The sequence below is a fragment of the Branchiostoma lanceolatum genome, chromosome 16, assembly GCF_035083965.1.
Source record: "Branchiostoma lanceolatum isolate klBraLanc5 chromosome 16, klBraLanc5.hap2, whole genome shotgun sequence".
Taxonomy (NCBI): Eukaryota; Metazoa; Chordata; class Leptocardii; order Amphioxiformes; family Branchiostomatidae; genus Branchiostoma; species Branchiostoma lanceolatum.
Genome location: NC_089737.1, coordinates 7,807,589 through 7,820,838, shown reverse-complemented (window position 1 = coordinate 7,820,838; position 13,250 = coordinate 7,807,589). Strand labels below are relative to the sequence as shown.

Below are 13,250 nucleotides of genomic sequence, written 5' to 3'. Positions count from 1 at the left end.
AAAGAAACCGCATCAAAACAATAAATCAAAATTGACTTTTGTTTTACAAATAAGATTTACAAAACTGCTACAAACGTTCTTTTCACTCAGCACATTTTTACTACAAATTATTTTGGAATTTTCAGCTGGAAATAAAATTGGGGTGAGAAATTCAGTGTTTTGTTTACCTTTTGACGTTTCACTTAGTGATTTTTGGTGAGAGGCTTTACTCTGAGCATCGCTTGGTTTCAACTGAAGAAGGGCGGATATTCTTATCCATACAACCATGGGTAAGTCGTATTTACCAGCCGGATTTGCGAAGATTAAAACTGGGAAAACAAAGGAGACTTTTATTGAGACGGATCGAGGTCACGGATTGTTTTCAGTGCGCCAGCAAACACACTTTGCAAAACAAAGTTATCGTCTGACAATCTTTTAGATTTAGTTGCTAGGTTTCCAGTTGGTTGGCGTGCTTAAATGGACAAGTTTGGATAGCAGACAAACTCAATTTACGGCTGTGTAGTTGTTTTTAATACAAAATGCCACTCTATAACACAATTATAAGTTAAAGTTGTACGCAGGGCTTGTGTATTTGGATTTCTAAAGTCTGTTTTTGGCAACACGACTGCCCCCCTCCCCCTTTAATTATGAGGGATTCAATTCTTTGTTAAAAACATGCTTAGATTCGCACATTACAGAAATGTATTTTATTCTAAGAGTTGAATATGAAAATCTGATATCAAAATTAACCTTAAGATTTTTTCAGAAAACAGTTTTATTTTTTTATACTATAGTTTATTCACATTTTTCCATTTTTGATAATAATATCCCATACTGAATTATTCAACTTTCACTTTCCAGCTCTTAATTCACTACATTAGTTAAGTTGTAATTTTACCCCAAGGAAGTGAAAATTGTTTTTGGTTTGTGTGTGTGTCTGTCTCACTGTGTCACGGTTGCGATCACTATGTGTGTGAAGGGGGTGAAGTCTGCCATCTCTGATTGCCATAATATTCCAACATTTTTCTTTGCATTCGCCCAACCTAATTTGCTCGAGTAAGTCTGAATGACACTTCGAACACGCTAACAGCACGTATAAGCGTTAATCCAGCACACTTATCCCCACCATCTCGACAGGTCTCCCCGCCCTTACCCTCATGTCAAACACCCATTGTGTCCTGCACTTATTACACATTAACGCTGTTCGGGCTATCCGGCTTCGCGCCGGCGAACTCTCGACCGTGGCTCTTGTTTTTACAGTATTGCCAGGACACCGCGGAATGCGAGCGAAACACTGTGCGGACGTTATCGTAACAGTCTTTCATACAATTTGTCTGTGAGGAATTTTTCCAGGAGGTACCCTTCGTCAGGATCTCGGGAACTTCTTGTATATAACTATACTGTTGAGTGGAGGTTTCATGTATGCAAGTTGCTAACATACTGGTAGGAACAGCTGAAGTGTAAGATTCTGTTGGTGAAGAAGTTGGTGTTAGTGTTGCTAAGGTCATGATTATTAACCTTCGAATTCTCCCTGCTGACGTAGGTCTTTTGGCACCCAATTTGTATTGTACGGGGTTAAGGCAGTATCGAGAAGGTCAATTTCATTGAAGGCTTTTGTGTTGCAAATGTTACACAAACAGAAGTGTTAGTCTTTGCAGCCTTTTTGTGCTATTGTACTGTTTTTACTTTGACAGGTATAACACGTTAGATGGTTTGCTTGGGTCTGTTTTATTTTACTAAGCTATATATAGCACTGCATAATGTTTTTTCCTAAGTTAAACATAAAACAGTTGGCTGTATTGTTCATCCTTGATGGTAGACCGAGATCCCAGCCAAGACAGCAGTCCTTTAGATTCTCAAGCAGTATTGTTAATCTGTGGACCTCTAGTCACTTAAGCTTCTTGATGACCCTAGTAGGAATACAGTACAGTACAGTACGTAGTCACTGTGGTTCAAGTGGTTTTAAACTATTTTTTAAAACAAAATTGAACCTTTTATCAACTTGTATGTGTATATTCAATTTTGTACTTAGCACTGAACCAGATATTGGTAATATAATTGATAGTGAGACCAGCTGTGCCCTTTTGTTAGATTATATTGGAGGTTCATCTCACATACCTGGTCTCTGTTTGGGAAACTGTTGTGAAAACAACGTTTTTTATTATGTCCTGAGGCTTCAATGTGGTTATTGAGGGTCTGCATGCTCTTTTCTGTAAGACAGCCTATTTTTACTTCCTGTAGTTTGTAGAGAAAGTCGTCTTATTCAGACACGTATTTCGTAATGAGGAGAGCAAATTTTGCATAATTGCCTTCCTTGATTTTAGCGTAATACATCTACTAGGTGATTCTTCAGTTCAGCGTAAGGCATTATCAGGACCCCCCATGCAGACCCTCGTTATTATGTTGAACATATTGAGTTGTATTTAGTGTTCATCCTAATATTAATGTTTTACAGTAACAAAACCTACTTGATTATCACATATGAAATACTGTATACTAGGAAAATTATGTCATTATAGTAATTGATTATAATCCTTTTAATACATTTTTTCTGGTCCCTTAAGATTTTTTTTATTAAGGTGCCATGAAATTTTCACACCTTATATTTGGGTTGGAGCAAATTGAACAACAGTACAAATGTCAATTAGCTTTCTCTATACCCTTTTAGTAAATTCATTGTTTGATTTAATCAACTTTTGTTGTCTGCGGAGTCAGCTTATTTGTCCAGGTGAGGCTACCTGACAGGTTAAATATACCCTCGGGGATTCCAGAAGCTTTCTTTAATTACTTCTTTGGGATGTGCACTGTCATTTGTTGTAGCTGCGTTTGTGTGTACACACTGTTCCTTAGAGTTAGAAATGTGTTTGTCCCACTGTGTATGACCTTTCTGACAAAGTTGGATTTCAAAGCTTCCATAGTTTATGAGGTGTAGTGAGGTAGAACTGTTTTGCATTCTGTGTAGAGTGTGAAAGAACTATCCCAAGCAGAAAGGGCCCACGCTCGAAGAGAAACTTGTCTGGAATGTGTTTGGAAACGGTTTGCTGCATTTCTGTGGATAGTTCCTTCGACTGAGGTTGATGATTTTCAGGTTTCTCCAATATACTTGCTTTTTTTATTGCAATTTTGGTAAAACTATGTGTGTAAAACTTGTTGGATTCAATATGGTCTTGTCGCAGCGTATGTTTTTTAACATGTGTGTCATGCAAAATGTAATGTGTACAAAGTGCATGCCCAAAACACTATACATTAGTGCTGTTTTCAAAAGGGATTTTTGCTTGCTGTTAAGTATAAGTAGTACTTAGTAGGTTTAGAGTCGCCTTAAATTGCAATAGATATAGGACGGTTACAATTGCAACTTATTAACTGATGTAGAATGGTTAGGCATTTGCAAGCCTACAGTATCTTTGAATTCATGATGTAATTTTTCTATGTACATTAATGATAATATTATGTGGTGTAGAGGCAAGAAATTAATTGCTTCATTCCCAAGGGAGTTTAGTATTATTTTTGGCTTGTCTGTCCGTATGTGTACATGTGTATGTGCGTGTTTATGCTAGAGGATGCTTACCTCTGAGGGGTGAAGTCTGCTATCTCTGGTTGTCTTCTTGGTTCGGTAACGTTGGATTTGATCACTAGATTCTGAGCTATGGATGAATTCGAGGACGAAGATGTTCTTCAGTTACCGCGAACCCCCAAAACCCCCTGGTCGCTCGGCAGACAGACGTCGACCTCGTATCCGAGCAGGTCGGAAATCACGCATTCGGAGCTCGAAAGTCGGAATCCTTCGGCGTGGAATCCTGGTAAGAACCAGCGTTCTCTTGCATGCCCCCTCAAGCATGTTGGTGACTGACCACCAACCAATTGCAAGCTACCGTAACAGTGTTTACTTGTCAATGGACTGTTTAGTAAACAGTCAGTACAAAGGGGCCGAGTTTGCAATTTTATGGTCAAAATGCTTTACTTTTACTTTTGTATGTAAGGCAACAGTATTGAGAAGAGTGTAATAGCCTAATATTACAATTTTGGTCCTCAAAATAAGAAAAAAGATTAAAGAAAGCGGAGAACTATTGTCTGTCACCAGCAGTGAAATGACAGAATGATGGAGAAAAACCTGTTGTAACCAATTCCATTCTCCCAATGCCTCTACCTGCCAATCACATTATCTTTTTATTAGATGATTTGTATACTAAACAGACCGATCCTGACTGTCCGTCACAATTAGAAGGTCAACCAATGATAGCAATTTGGCAATAAGCGGTTCGACCAATAAGAGAGTGACTGCATGTTTGTGAATTGCATTTCTGTGTTTTTGTATAAGTATGCATTTTGAAATATTGACAGATATGGGCGGGGTTATGGGATCAGTCTATTGCTAAGTGAGCTGGATTAGACTGACATCAATGACAAAAGTGCCATAGCAGTGCGGCATCAATGCAGCAACAATAAGTCAGCATGACAAACCACTTTCCAAATAGATTCATATGTTTTCCTTCCCTTTCCAGACCGTGGCACAGAGTTATTGGTAGCAGCGGAGAAGGGAGACACTGACACGGTCCGTCGACTGTTGGAGACCACCAGCCTAGACGCAGACTTCTGTTCTCAGGACGACAAACGGACAGCGTTACACAGGGCAGCAGGGTACGGGCACCTCGCAGTGGTCGAGACACTACTCAAGGTGAGGAGTGGTTAATGAGTAGAGCTGGAAATACCTGGTTAATGTAGGTAAGTTTGGAGCTGTGCAGGTATTTCTGTCTATGAGCCTGCACCGGTCAATGTATTGGGCATATAAACATACAACAGTACTGTAGGTTTTTGTTTGCTTTGCTGATTTTTACTACATTGTACCTTTAGAACTAGATTTATCCTATGTTTAGCCCATGTTTCACCATTAAGGGATAAATGCTTCAATGCCAAAGTTTGTATAACATGTACATGTATGAGCTTGAGGAAGAACACTGTAAGTTGAACTTAACGGAAGTGTGAGGTATTGTCTCACTCCATCTAGCTTGTTCAGAACCATTCCCTCACTCAAACTATTATGACCTCTTACAAATGTAACATTTTACTTAGTTTCAATTTTACTACTGTACATATCTAGATAGATCTTAGCTTAAATAACTTCTTCAATTCTTCCTGACCCCCATAGCTGCATCACAGGAAATTGAAGGACACTGTTGGATCTAGAAGGTACAAAAACACAAGAAGAACAGAAAATCTTTGTCTCCATAAAAGTTTCAGGACAAATATTTCTTCATTTGTGCAGGCTGAAGCCAACCCCTTGGTACAGAGTGCTGCTGGTCGGACAGCGCTGCATGACTCCTGTATCGGAGGGTTCGACAGGGTCGTCAAAGTACTGGTCAGGTACATGAAGAGAGGCAGGGCTTTGGATACTCAGGTTGGTGTTTTATGAAGTACTGTAAATTCAGAAATGTTCGCGGTGATTTTATGTTCACGGTTTTTGTGGCAACCATTTCAACCCAAAGTTAAAACCACCACAAATATTTTTGTCCAATACTGTAGCAGTAATTGTGATTATAGCACTGCCACAAAGTTAAAACCTGTCCACAAACATTTTTGTCCAATACTGTAGCAGTATGTGATTATAGCACTGCCGCAAAGTTAAAACCTGTCCACAAACATTTTTGTCCAATACTGTAGCAGTATGTGATTATAGCACTGCCGCAAAGTTAAAACCACCACAAATATTTTTGTCCAATACTGTAGCACAGTAGCAGTATGTAATTATAGCACTGCCGCAAAGTTAAAACCACCACAAACGTTTAAACAATCTTCAGATTCTTTTAAATAATCTTAAGATTTTTTATTTTCAATGACACGTGACAACTGCTGGGGGTCATTATGGCTAACTTAAGTGGCTAGGAAGTTGTTCACAAAATATCAACTCTGTAAGGATAAGCTCACTGTCAAAGGCTACAAGCATTAGTCCAAAGTGCAATAGATTTTCCAAAATTAATCTGGTGGGTGTTTCCATTTTTGCCTTAGCGCGAAATAAAAACCATGCGAACTTAATTTTTACAGCACATAGAATGGCTTTTTAAAGGGAACAGTAGGGTTAGTATAGCGCTGAACAGCTGAGTCTGAAGACAGCTGTCCATCTTCAGTTCTATCTTGTCCCCCCAACGACCTAGAGGTCAAGGGACTAGGTAGGTAGGTAGAACATACTAGAATTTAGTTTAAGTTCACAGGGCTAATTTGATTTTGAAGTATCAAGGGGAAAGGACAGGTGTTTAGATTTGCCATGTTTGCAGTTTGTGATGGGTATATAGAGTGCAATGCTGAACAAATGTTTCTGGTGTGATGGTTGTACAGTAAAGAGGTTGTTGTATGATGCATGTCATTGAATACAAAACCATTGCAAGAATTAATTTACATTTAATTTTATCTTTGATTGTTTCCTATATCTTAAGTTTCATGTACGTTCTTGCAGCAGGATTGATAAGGTTGATATTCTTTTCTGTTTCTTTTTTTTAAAGATATAGTCACTGTGATAGAATTGTACTAATGCCTTAGCCCTCACAACTGTATCTTTTTAATTTCATATTGTGTTACTGTAGGATAAGGATGGACAAAGTGCCTGCCACCTGGCTGCTTTCCATGGAGAACTGGACTGCTTTAACATACTGGCTGATAAAGGTAGGATCTTAGCACTTAGCTTCAGAAGAAGTTGTATCATCATCTTCTTAATCATGGTCACCGCATACTTACATATACTGTGACCACATTTGCTATCATGGCCATTTAGATTTTTTCCCCCTTTGATCCAAGAATTCAGAATTTGGGGTGTAGTGACATTATCATTGTTTTCCATCATCTCTTGCCATCTTTTAATTTTTTTATATACAAAATGTACCTCTTTATCTAAAATTTGCTAGGTAGTCATCTCTGCAAGCTTCAACTTTTACTGTCCTTACTATCAATGCTATTTCTCTTTCTTTTTCCTGATGGAAAGTTGTATTGTTATGTAGTATTTTTAAGTCCGAATAGCAAAATCATGTCAAAACCCACAATTATATTTTATGCCACATTGATAGATCTTAGCTTAGATGATCCCTACTGTAGTTTTCAGTTTTTCTATTTGAAAAATGTTTCGAATGTTTCCTTTCCCAGGTGCGGACTGTGGTCTCCATGACAACCTGATGAGGACTCCAGGTCACCTGGCCGCCATGAGGAACCATCCCAGCATCCTCCAGTCTCTCTTCTACAAGGGCATCAACCTACAGGTCACTGACTCCCAGGGGAGGGCACCCATCCACTATGCCGCACAACATGGGGGTCAGTCATGAGTCTTATGTGGTTTTTATCATCCTTTTGTAGAACTCTTGTTGATTACCATATGAAATTTCATCCCTATATACCTTATGTTGTATCTGTAATGTTTTATCTTGTATCAAGTTTTGTTTCTGGTTCAAAATTAGTTTTACAATTCCCCCCCCCCCCATTAAAAAACTTCGAGAACCTATGCATTTCTTAACTTCTCCCTTTGTGTTTAAAGGAAGTTTCAAGAAAAACATTAACTAATTCATTTCATTGGTAATTTGCCTCTACGTGTAGGGCAAGATTCCTGGACAATTCTGAGTAGCTACTAGACAGTATACATATGGGGTCATGTAATAGTCTTTTTCAATCTGTTTAAAAGATTTTCTGCTTTGTCCATACATCATTATTCTCTGTAGTTAGAGTGCTAATGTATAATTAAGCATGTTAAATGACTATATGACTTATTAAAAACGACAATTATTGTGTTGCAGGTCTGGAAGCTTTGGTGGCCCTGATCCAGTGCGACTGTCCCACCACGGTAGGAGACAGTTTCGGGTGCAGACCGCACCACTATGCTGCCGCACACAACCACGCCAACTGTCTACGGCTGCTCATCAAGAATGGCTGCCATCCTGAGGGGAGGGATGGGAGTGGCAGGACACCTGCACACATGGTAAATGTGTTCACTGTGGAATGGGGTGAACTCCGTGAGTTCTGGATGGAGAAATATGACAAAATTAGGACTGATAAATATGATAACATAGATGACTGAGGCATTCTCTCATCAACTTGAGAATAATTCTGCCAGTTACGTTAAGACCGCCACATTAGAAAAAAGTGATTAAAGAGATCTACTAAATGTAGCATCATTGATTCCTGAACTATGTATATGTACACTTCAGATTATCCAAATGTTCAAGATATTTTTGAGAAGGTCTGACGATATCCAATATTTTATAGTTTTAGGGCAAACAGTGGAATTTATGACAGTTAATGGTAATGGTGATACATTATAACATATACTGAGTAGTATACACTACCAAAAATGATTTTTTTATGGATATGTAATGGAATGTACGTTGGTTCTGTAAGTGTAACAATCCCTGACTTGTTCCTTGTTGCCAGGCTGCCCAGTATGGAGGTATGACATGTCTGCACTGGTTATTAGAGAAGGGAATCAACCCAAACATTCAGGATGGTAAGCTACATGTACCTGTACCCTGGAACTACTTCTTTATATTGGTATTTTGTATAGTCTGGCTTTTACAGTTGGTCTTTTTAAAATGTTTACTATGATGGCAACTTCCCTGTCTGTCCGACCCCCCTCCCCAGGCAACGTCTTTATTCCCTGCACACTTACTTTGTAACAGTTGCACCATGAGTATGTACTACGTATAAATGTACATGTATGTATGTATGCATGTATGTATGTATGTATGTATGCTTGTAGGTATGTATGTATGTGTATATGTATGTTTCTATGTGATACTATGTACAATTTGTATGTACTAGTATGTATGTGTGCTTGTATGAAGTAGTAGTCTACTGTTTTCTGCTGCTGCAGTAGTCCAAACATGTACATAATATACTTGTATGTATACGTAATGTATGTATGTATGTATGTATGTTTGAATGAATGAATAGATGACTCAAAAAATGAATGATCAAATAAATGAATGATCATTGAGATCAAATGTTTTTAACCATGATACCCACTTACCTATCCTTTCCCCCAGACCAAGTCTACATCCTGCTTACTTTGTAGCACTATGATTGAATAGATGAACAAACAAAATTTGTTAACAATGATGGTGACTTTTCTATCCATTCCCCAGACCAGGGCTACACCCCGCTACACTACGCAGGAGATGCAGGAAGTGCGGAATGTTTTAACTGCTGTCTACAGCACGACGCCGAGCTCAGCATTCGCAACAACCGCGACGACACGCCCCTGGACACGGCCAAACTGGCAGGTCATCCCGTAGTCATCGAGAAAGCATGTGAGTGAGATTTTATAATGCTTTTTGGCATAATAAACAACCTGTATCTGTTAGTTAAACACCTTTTGGTGTTAAAGGCATCCAGAGCATTTTATGAGGCTTGAAAACTGGAGATATTCTAGTTGCTGTAATCTTTATGAAATTGACATTTAATGCCACTGTTTACCACATTTGCGTGCGGATTTCTTATCAAAAGTGCTCAAAAGCGGCACAAAAATAAGCTACATGGTGATATTTTAGTTTCACGCGCCTAGTGTAAATAGACCGATACCATAGCCCCGCCCACCTCTGTCAAAACGTAGAAATGCAAAATCAAAACATAAAAATGTAAGTATTTGACGGACATGCAGTCACTCTCTCATTGGTCGAACCGCTAATTGTGATGGACAGTCAAGATCGGTCTATTAGGGCTTGCATTTTCTACCAGTTCTTACCACACAACGACATCGTATCTTTGCTCCTTTAATGTCGATATGTAATGTTATAGTCTTATTGAAACTTACTATGTGTAGGAATGACTAGAAATTGGAGATTTAAAAAAAATTCAAGCCTCATAAAATGCTCTGGATGCCTTTAAGGAGCAGCACCCATCTCCATTTCTATAGCCCACATGCACAGGGCCACTACAGCTAGTCCACAGGTAGTGGTGCGTTTTCAACTATCATACTCTTTCTCATAAGTTCTTAAAGCAGAGAAAGCAGCAGGTGCCATTTTAAAGTCTTTGCTATAATCCGGCTTGGAATTAGAACCAGCGACCTCCCAAATGCAAAGGGCGAAGGGCCAACACTCAACCTATTGCACAGGTTTTCTAAGTAATTTTAAAAGTATAACATGACAAATAGGTTTCTTGCTTTTATTTGAAAACGTAAGACATTTATGAGATATTCGGTACTTTAACCTGTTTTCTAATCCTAACGTGTTGTTCTGAATCTTAAGTGAGGAGCGAGCTGAAATGTAGACACTGCCTGCACAAGTATAACTTCCTGGAGTGGGAGAAAGCTAACCAGCCGTCGAAGGTGGAGCGAGGGATCTCGCATGCAGGGGAGTCGGCCTACGTATCGCCTATACCTCCTGCACAGTACGTCATTAACAGTTTTGTTCATTCATTCATTCGTTCATTTCAATTTATCTCAAAATGCATGACTGGTTACAATTGCCTATCTGTTGTCATATTACATGTATGTCTTTCATCATCATCATCATACTAGTACATCTGGAGAAATTCAATAGTTTTGTTTGTTTGTTTGTTCATTCAATCATTCATATAATCATTCAATTTCATTTCCTGACGCAGCATTGTTAACTTATTGCCAGTCTTTTTCTGTTGTTAAATCATGAGTGCAATGCACTTATCACACCTTTAAAACATTTAACACAAGATAATCCAAAGATTTTAAACAAAGTGTGTTCTGCTTACATATTGATAAATTTCTATATAGAGTTTCTTCTGTTAGTTGCTTTCAGAAGTAAGAGCACAGCCAAGCCCTCTATTTTCTTATATAATTCCAGGTATTTCAGCCTTAAAGTCAAACAGTTAAATTTGTTTGTAGGGTTGTATAATTCTGCCTCATTCCATTGCTTGTATTTCTATATTATGTACCATATTCCATATATCTTGTATAATACTATGCACACTTTTATGTCATATTTGGGCCAGGATAACATTTGATACAGGTATCCCAAATCGATATTTTACAGAATTGCAAGGGCTTTGATCCAAACATGATTCGCGTGCATAGTGGTTAAAAATTTGAATATCGAATTCAGACATTGGTTTGGAATTTTTTGTCAGGGGATTAACTAAATTTTCTCACCAAACTTCTGGCACATTTTGCATTGAAATAGGTGTTTTCTCGGGTGGGTACGACATAAACAAAATAAACCATGGTCGAGCTGTTACCTCGCGTGATACGTGTTGTGTTCTATAGTAACATAATACCATTCCTACTGTATTACAGGAGGGCAGCCAGTCAGTCGGAGAAGAACAGACAAAAACAACAGAAGTTGGCTGCCAAGAAAGCATCACAGGACAAGAAAGGAACCAAGCCAGACGTCAAGTTACCCAGAAGAGACCTGGCTGCTAAGTACTACGGAGAACATGTCGGAGACATCTACAAATTGGACTTCTGATCTGAAAGTCAAACTGCAAAGCTATAAAAAAATATAGATTTTAATTGCACAACAATTGTATAAAACGCAAAGTATGGCATCCTCTGTTATAATTGCTTAACAATTTTAGGAGACTAGACCCTTTAAGACTTTGTAGTATTGGATAATTGACAATATACAGTAACGGTAACTGTAGATTCAGAAATTTTTGCAGCTTTCATGTTTTTTTTGTTTTGTCTTCTCCCCGCCTACCCCCCTGTCAAAGCGCTACATGTACGTATCCTCTCTAATGCTTTGACAAGTTTGACACTATGGTAGAAACGTAGTACTGTACCTTGTATCCAGAGGGTATTTAATACAGGTAGATCTATGACAGTTGACCAAACCAGCACTGACAAAAGCAACTATTCTGTCCATCGGTAGCACCCTTGTTGAGTTGCAACTAGGATGGATTGTGACTGACTGTCCGTAGAGACGCAATGTGTTTGCATTACTGTACAATCATATTGTCTTATGACTATCATTATTATTATATGATAGCACTATATATTCTGAACTAAAAAGCACCGCAAACACTCCATTTTCTCCCTATTGCAAATTTAAATCCCCGCGAAATGCATTTCCAGTATATTGGTATGTTATGTATTTATGAATAAAATCTATTAAAAAAAAATAATATAAAAAGTTAAGAAGATTTCCAGTTGTTGTACACTGTGGTAGAATTTTATCACTAAGCGTAGTTTCTTATGTACAAAACAGAAACAGGTAGATTATCACATATCATTTTCAATTGGATTTGGTATTTTGTCCCTTAATTTTGATGGTGAATACTGATATAGAAGACGGCAAACGTGTTATTTGCAATCCCTGGCCAACACATTGTAGCAGGCAAATAAGATTCTTAATTAATCCACCAACCTGGTGTCAAATGGGTATCTTGGCAGTATACAGGTTAAACCTTCCAGTGTTTTAGGAAGCTTCTGTCCCAGATATGATAATTCGTAATTTTCAAAAATAATTTGCACATATGTAAATCAGCATTTTTATATGATTGTTTTGGCATGGTTAATTCTTAAGATATTTCATCAAGTAAATAATGTTATTTTCATAAAGCACCTGCATGTAAATATGGAAAGTTTGAATGTATATTTTTCTCTATTCAGATATTTCAAATTGATACTGAAACAAGATGTGTACAAATATATTGTTTTGTATGTCTCATATGTGTCAGTCTACTTATGTTCTAAATTACTACTTCTAACTGCATACTATCAGGACTAATTTTAAAACATGATGTTGATGTAGAGTTGTATCCTCACCAAATGTCATAATTAAAATTCCTGGAAATGGAACACTCTATGTAATACTATGATGTCTCAAGATTGATTTGCTGGATGGTGCTTTATGTACAGTTGTATTATTTTGACTAATAAAAAAATTTAAAAAAATTAAAAAAAATTCTTGGAAATCGACCAAGTTGTGAACATTCTGGGATATTGAGTACAACTGATTGCAATACATTTTATAGTATAAGTTCATCGTCAGAGGCCCTCTTAATCATTATCTACTCATATTCAAAAATATATTATACATATTTCAGCATCTTTCGTCGGCTAAGGGGATACAGATATACGCGTAAAACACTTATGCTGAGCCGGATCCTTACATCTGCTTAGAGATTACTATATGACGTTTGACAATTTCATAGATGTAAGAAGTGTTCAATTATGGATTATGTGTCAAACTACATGGAACGAAGAGGATGGGTGAGTGAATGAGTCCATCAGTCAGTCAGTCATTATGTTGGTATAAGTTTGAGCATGATTTTGAGTGTGATTGTGTGAGTTTGAGTATGACTGAGTGATTGGGTGAGTATGAGTTTGA

General features: G+C 37.8%; 1 protein-coding gene across 4 annotated transcripts; it reads left to right on the top strand.

The window, feature by feature from the left end:
• The first annotated feature begins 157 nt into the window (after positions 1–157).
• LOC136421390 (serine/threonine-protein phosphatase 6 regulatory ankyrin repeat subunit B-like) lies at positions 158–11,634 on the top strand. 4 transcript variants are annotated; one of them, XM_066408659.1, is made up of 11 exons: positions 1,263–1,366; positions 3,616–3,779; positions 4,482–4,654; positions 5,243–5,374; positions 6,555–6,633; positions 7,108–7,272; positions 7,749–7,930; positions 8,383–8,455; positions 9,093–9,257; positions 10,194–10,335; positions 11,216–11,634. In XM_066408659.1, the coding sequence occupies exons 2-11, from the start codon at positions 3,626–3,628 to the stop codon at positions 11,385–11,387; spliced, it is 1,437 nt and encodes a 478-aa protein (XP_066264756.1). In that variant the 5' UTR covers positions 1,263–1,366; positions 3,616–3,625; the 3' UTR covers positions 11,388–11,634. The 4 variants fall into 4 exon arrangements, with proteins under 4 accessions (XP_066264757.1, XP_066264756.1, XP_066264754.1 ...); XM_066408657.1 differs by lacking the exon at positions 1,263–1,366 and adding an exon at positions 2,526–3,067; XM_066408660.1 differs by lacking the exons at positions 1,263–1,366; positions 3,616–3,779 and adding an exon at positions 158–269 and having other exon boundaries at positions 11,216–11,633.
• The last annotated feature ends 1,616 nt before the right edge of the window (positions 11,635–13,250 follow it).

Coding starts and splice junctions, on each gene's coding strand:
- LOC136421390 (XM_066408659.1), top strand. CDS start 3,626: ATGGATGAATTCGAGGACGAAGATGTTCTTCAGTTACCGCGAACCCCC. Junction 7,273..7,748: donor CTATGCCGCACAACATGGGG/GTCAGTCATGAG, acceptor ATTGTGTTGCAG/GTCTGGAAGCTTTGGTGGCC. Junction 8,456..9,092: donor CAACCCAAACATTCAGGATG/GTAAGCTACATG, acceptor TCCATTCCCCAG/ACCAGGGCTACACCCCGCTA.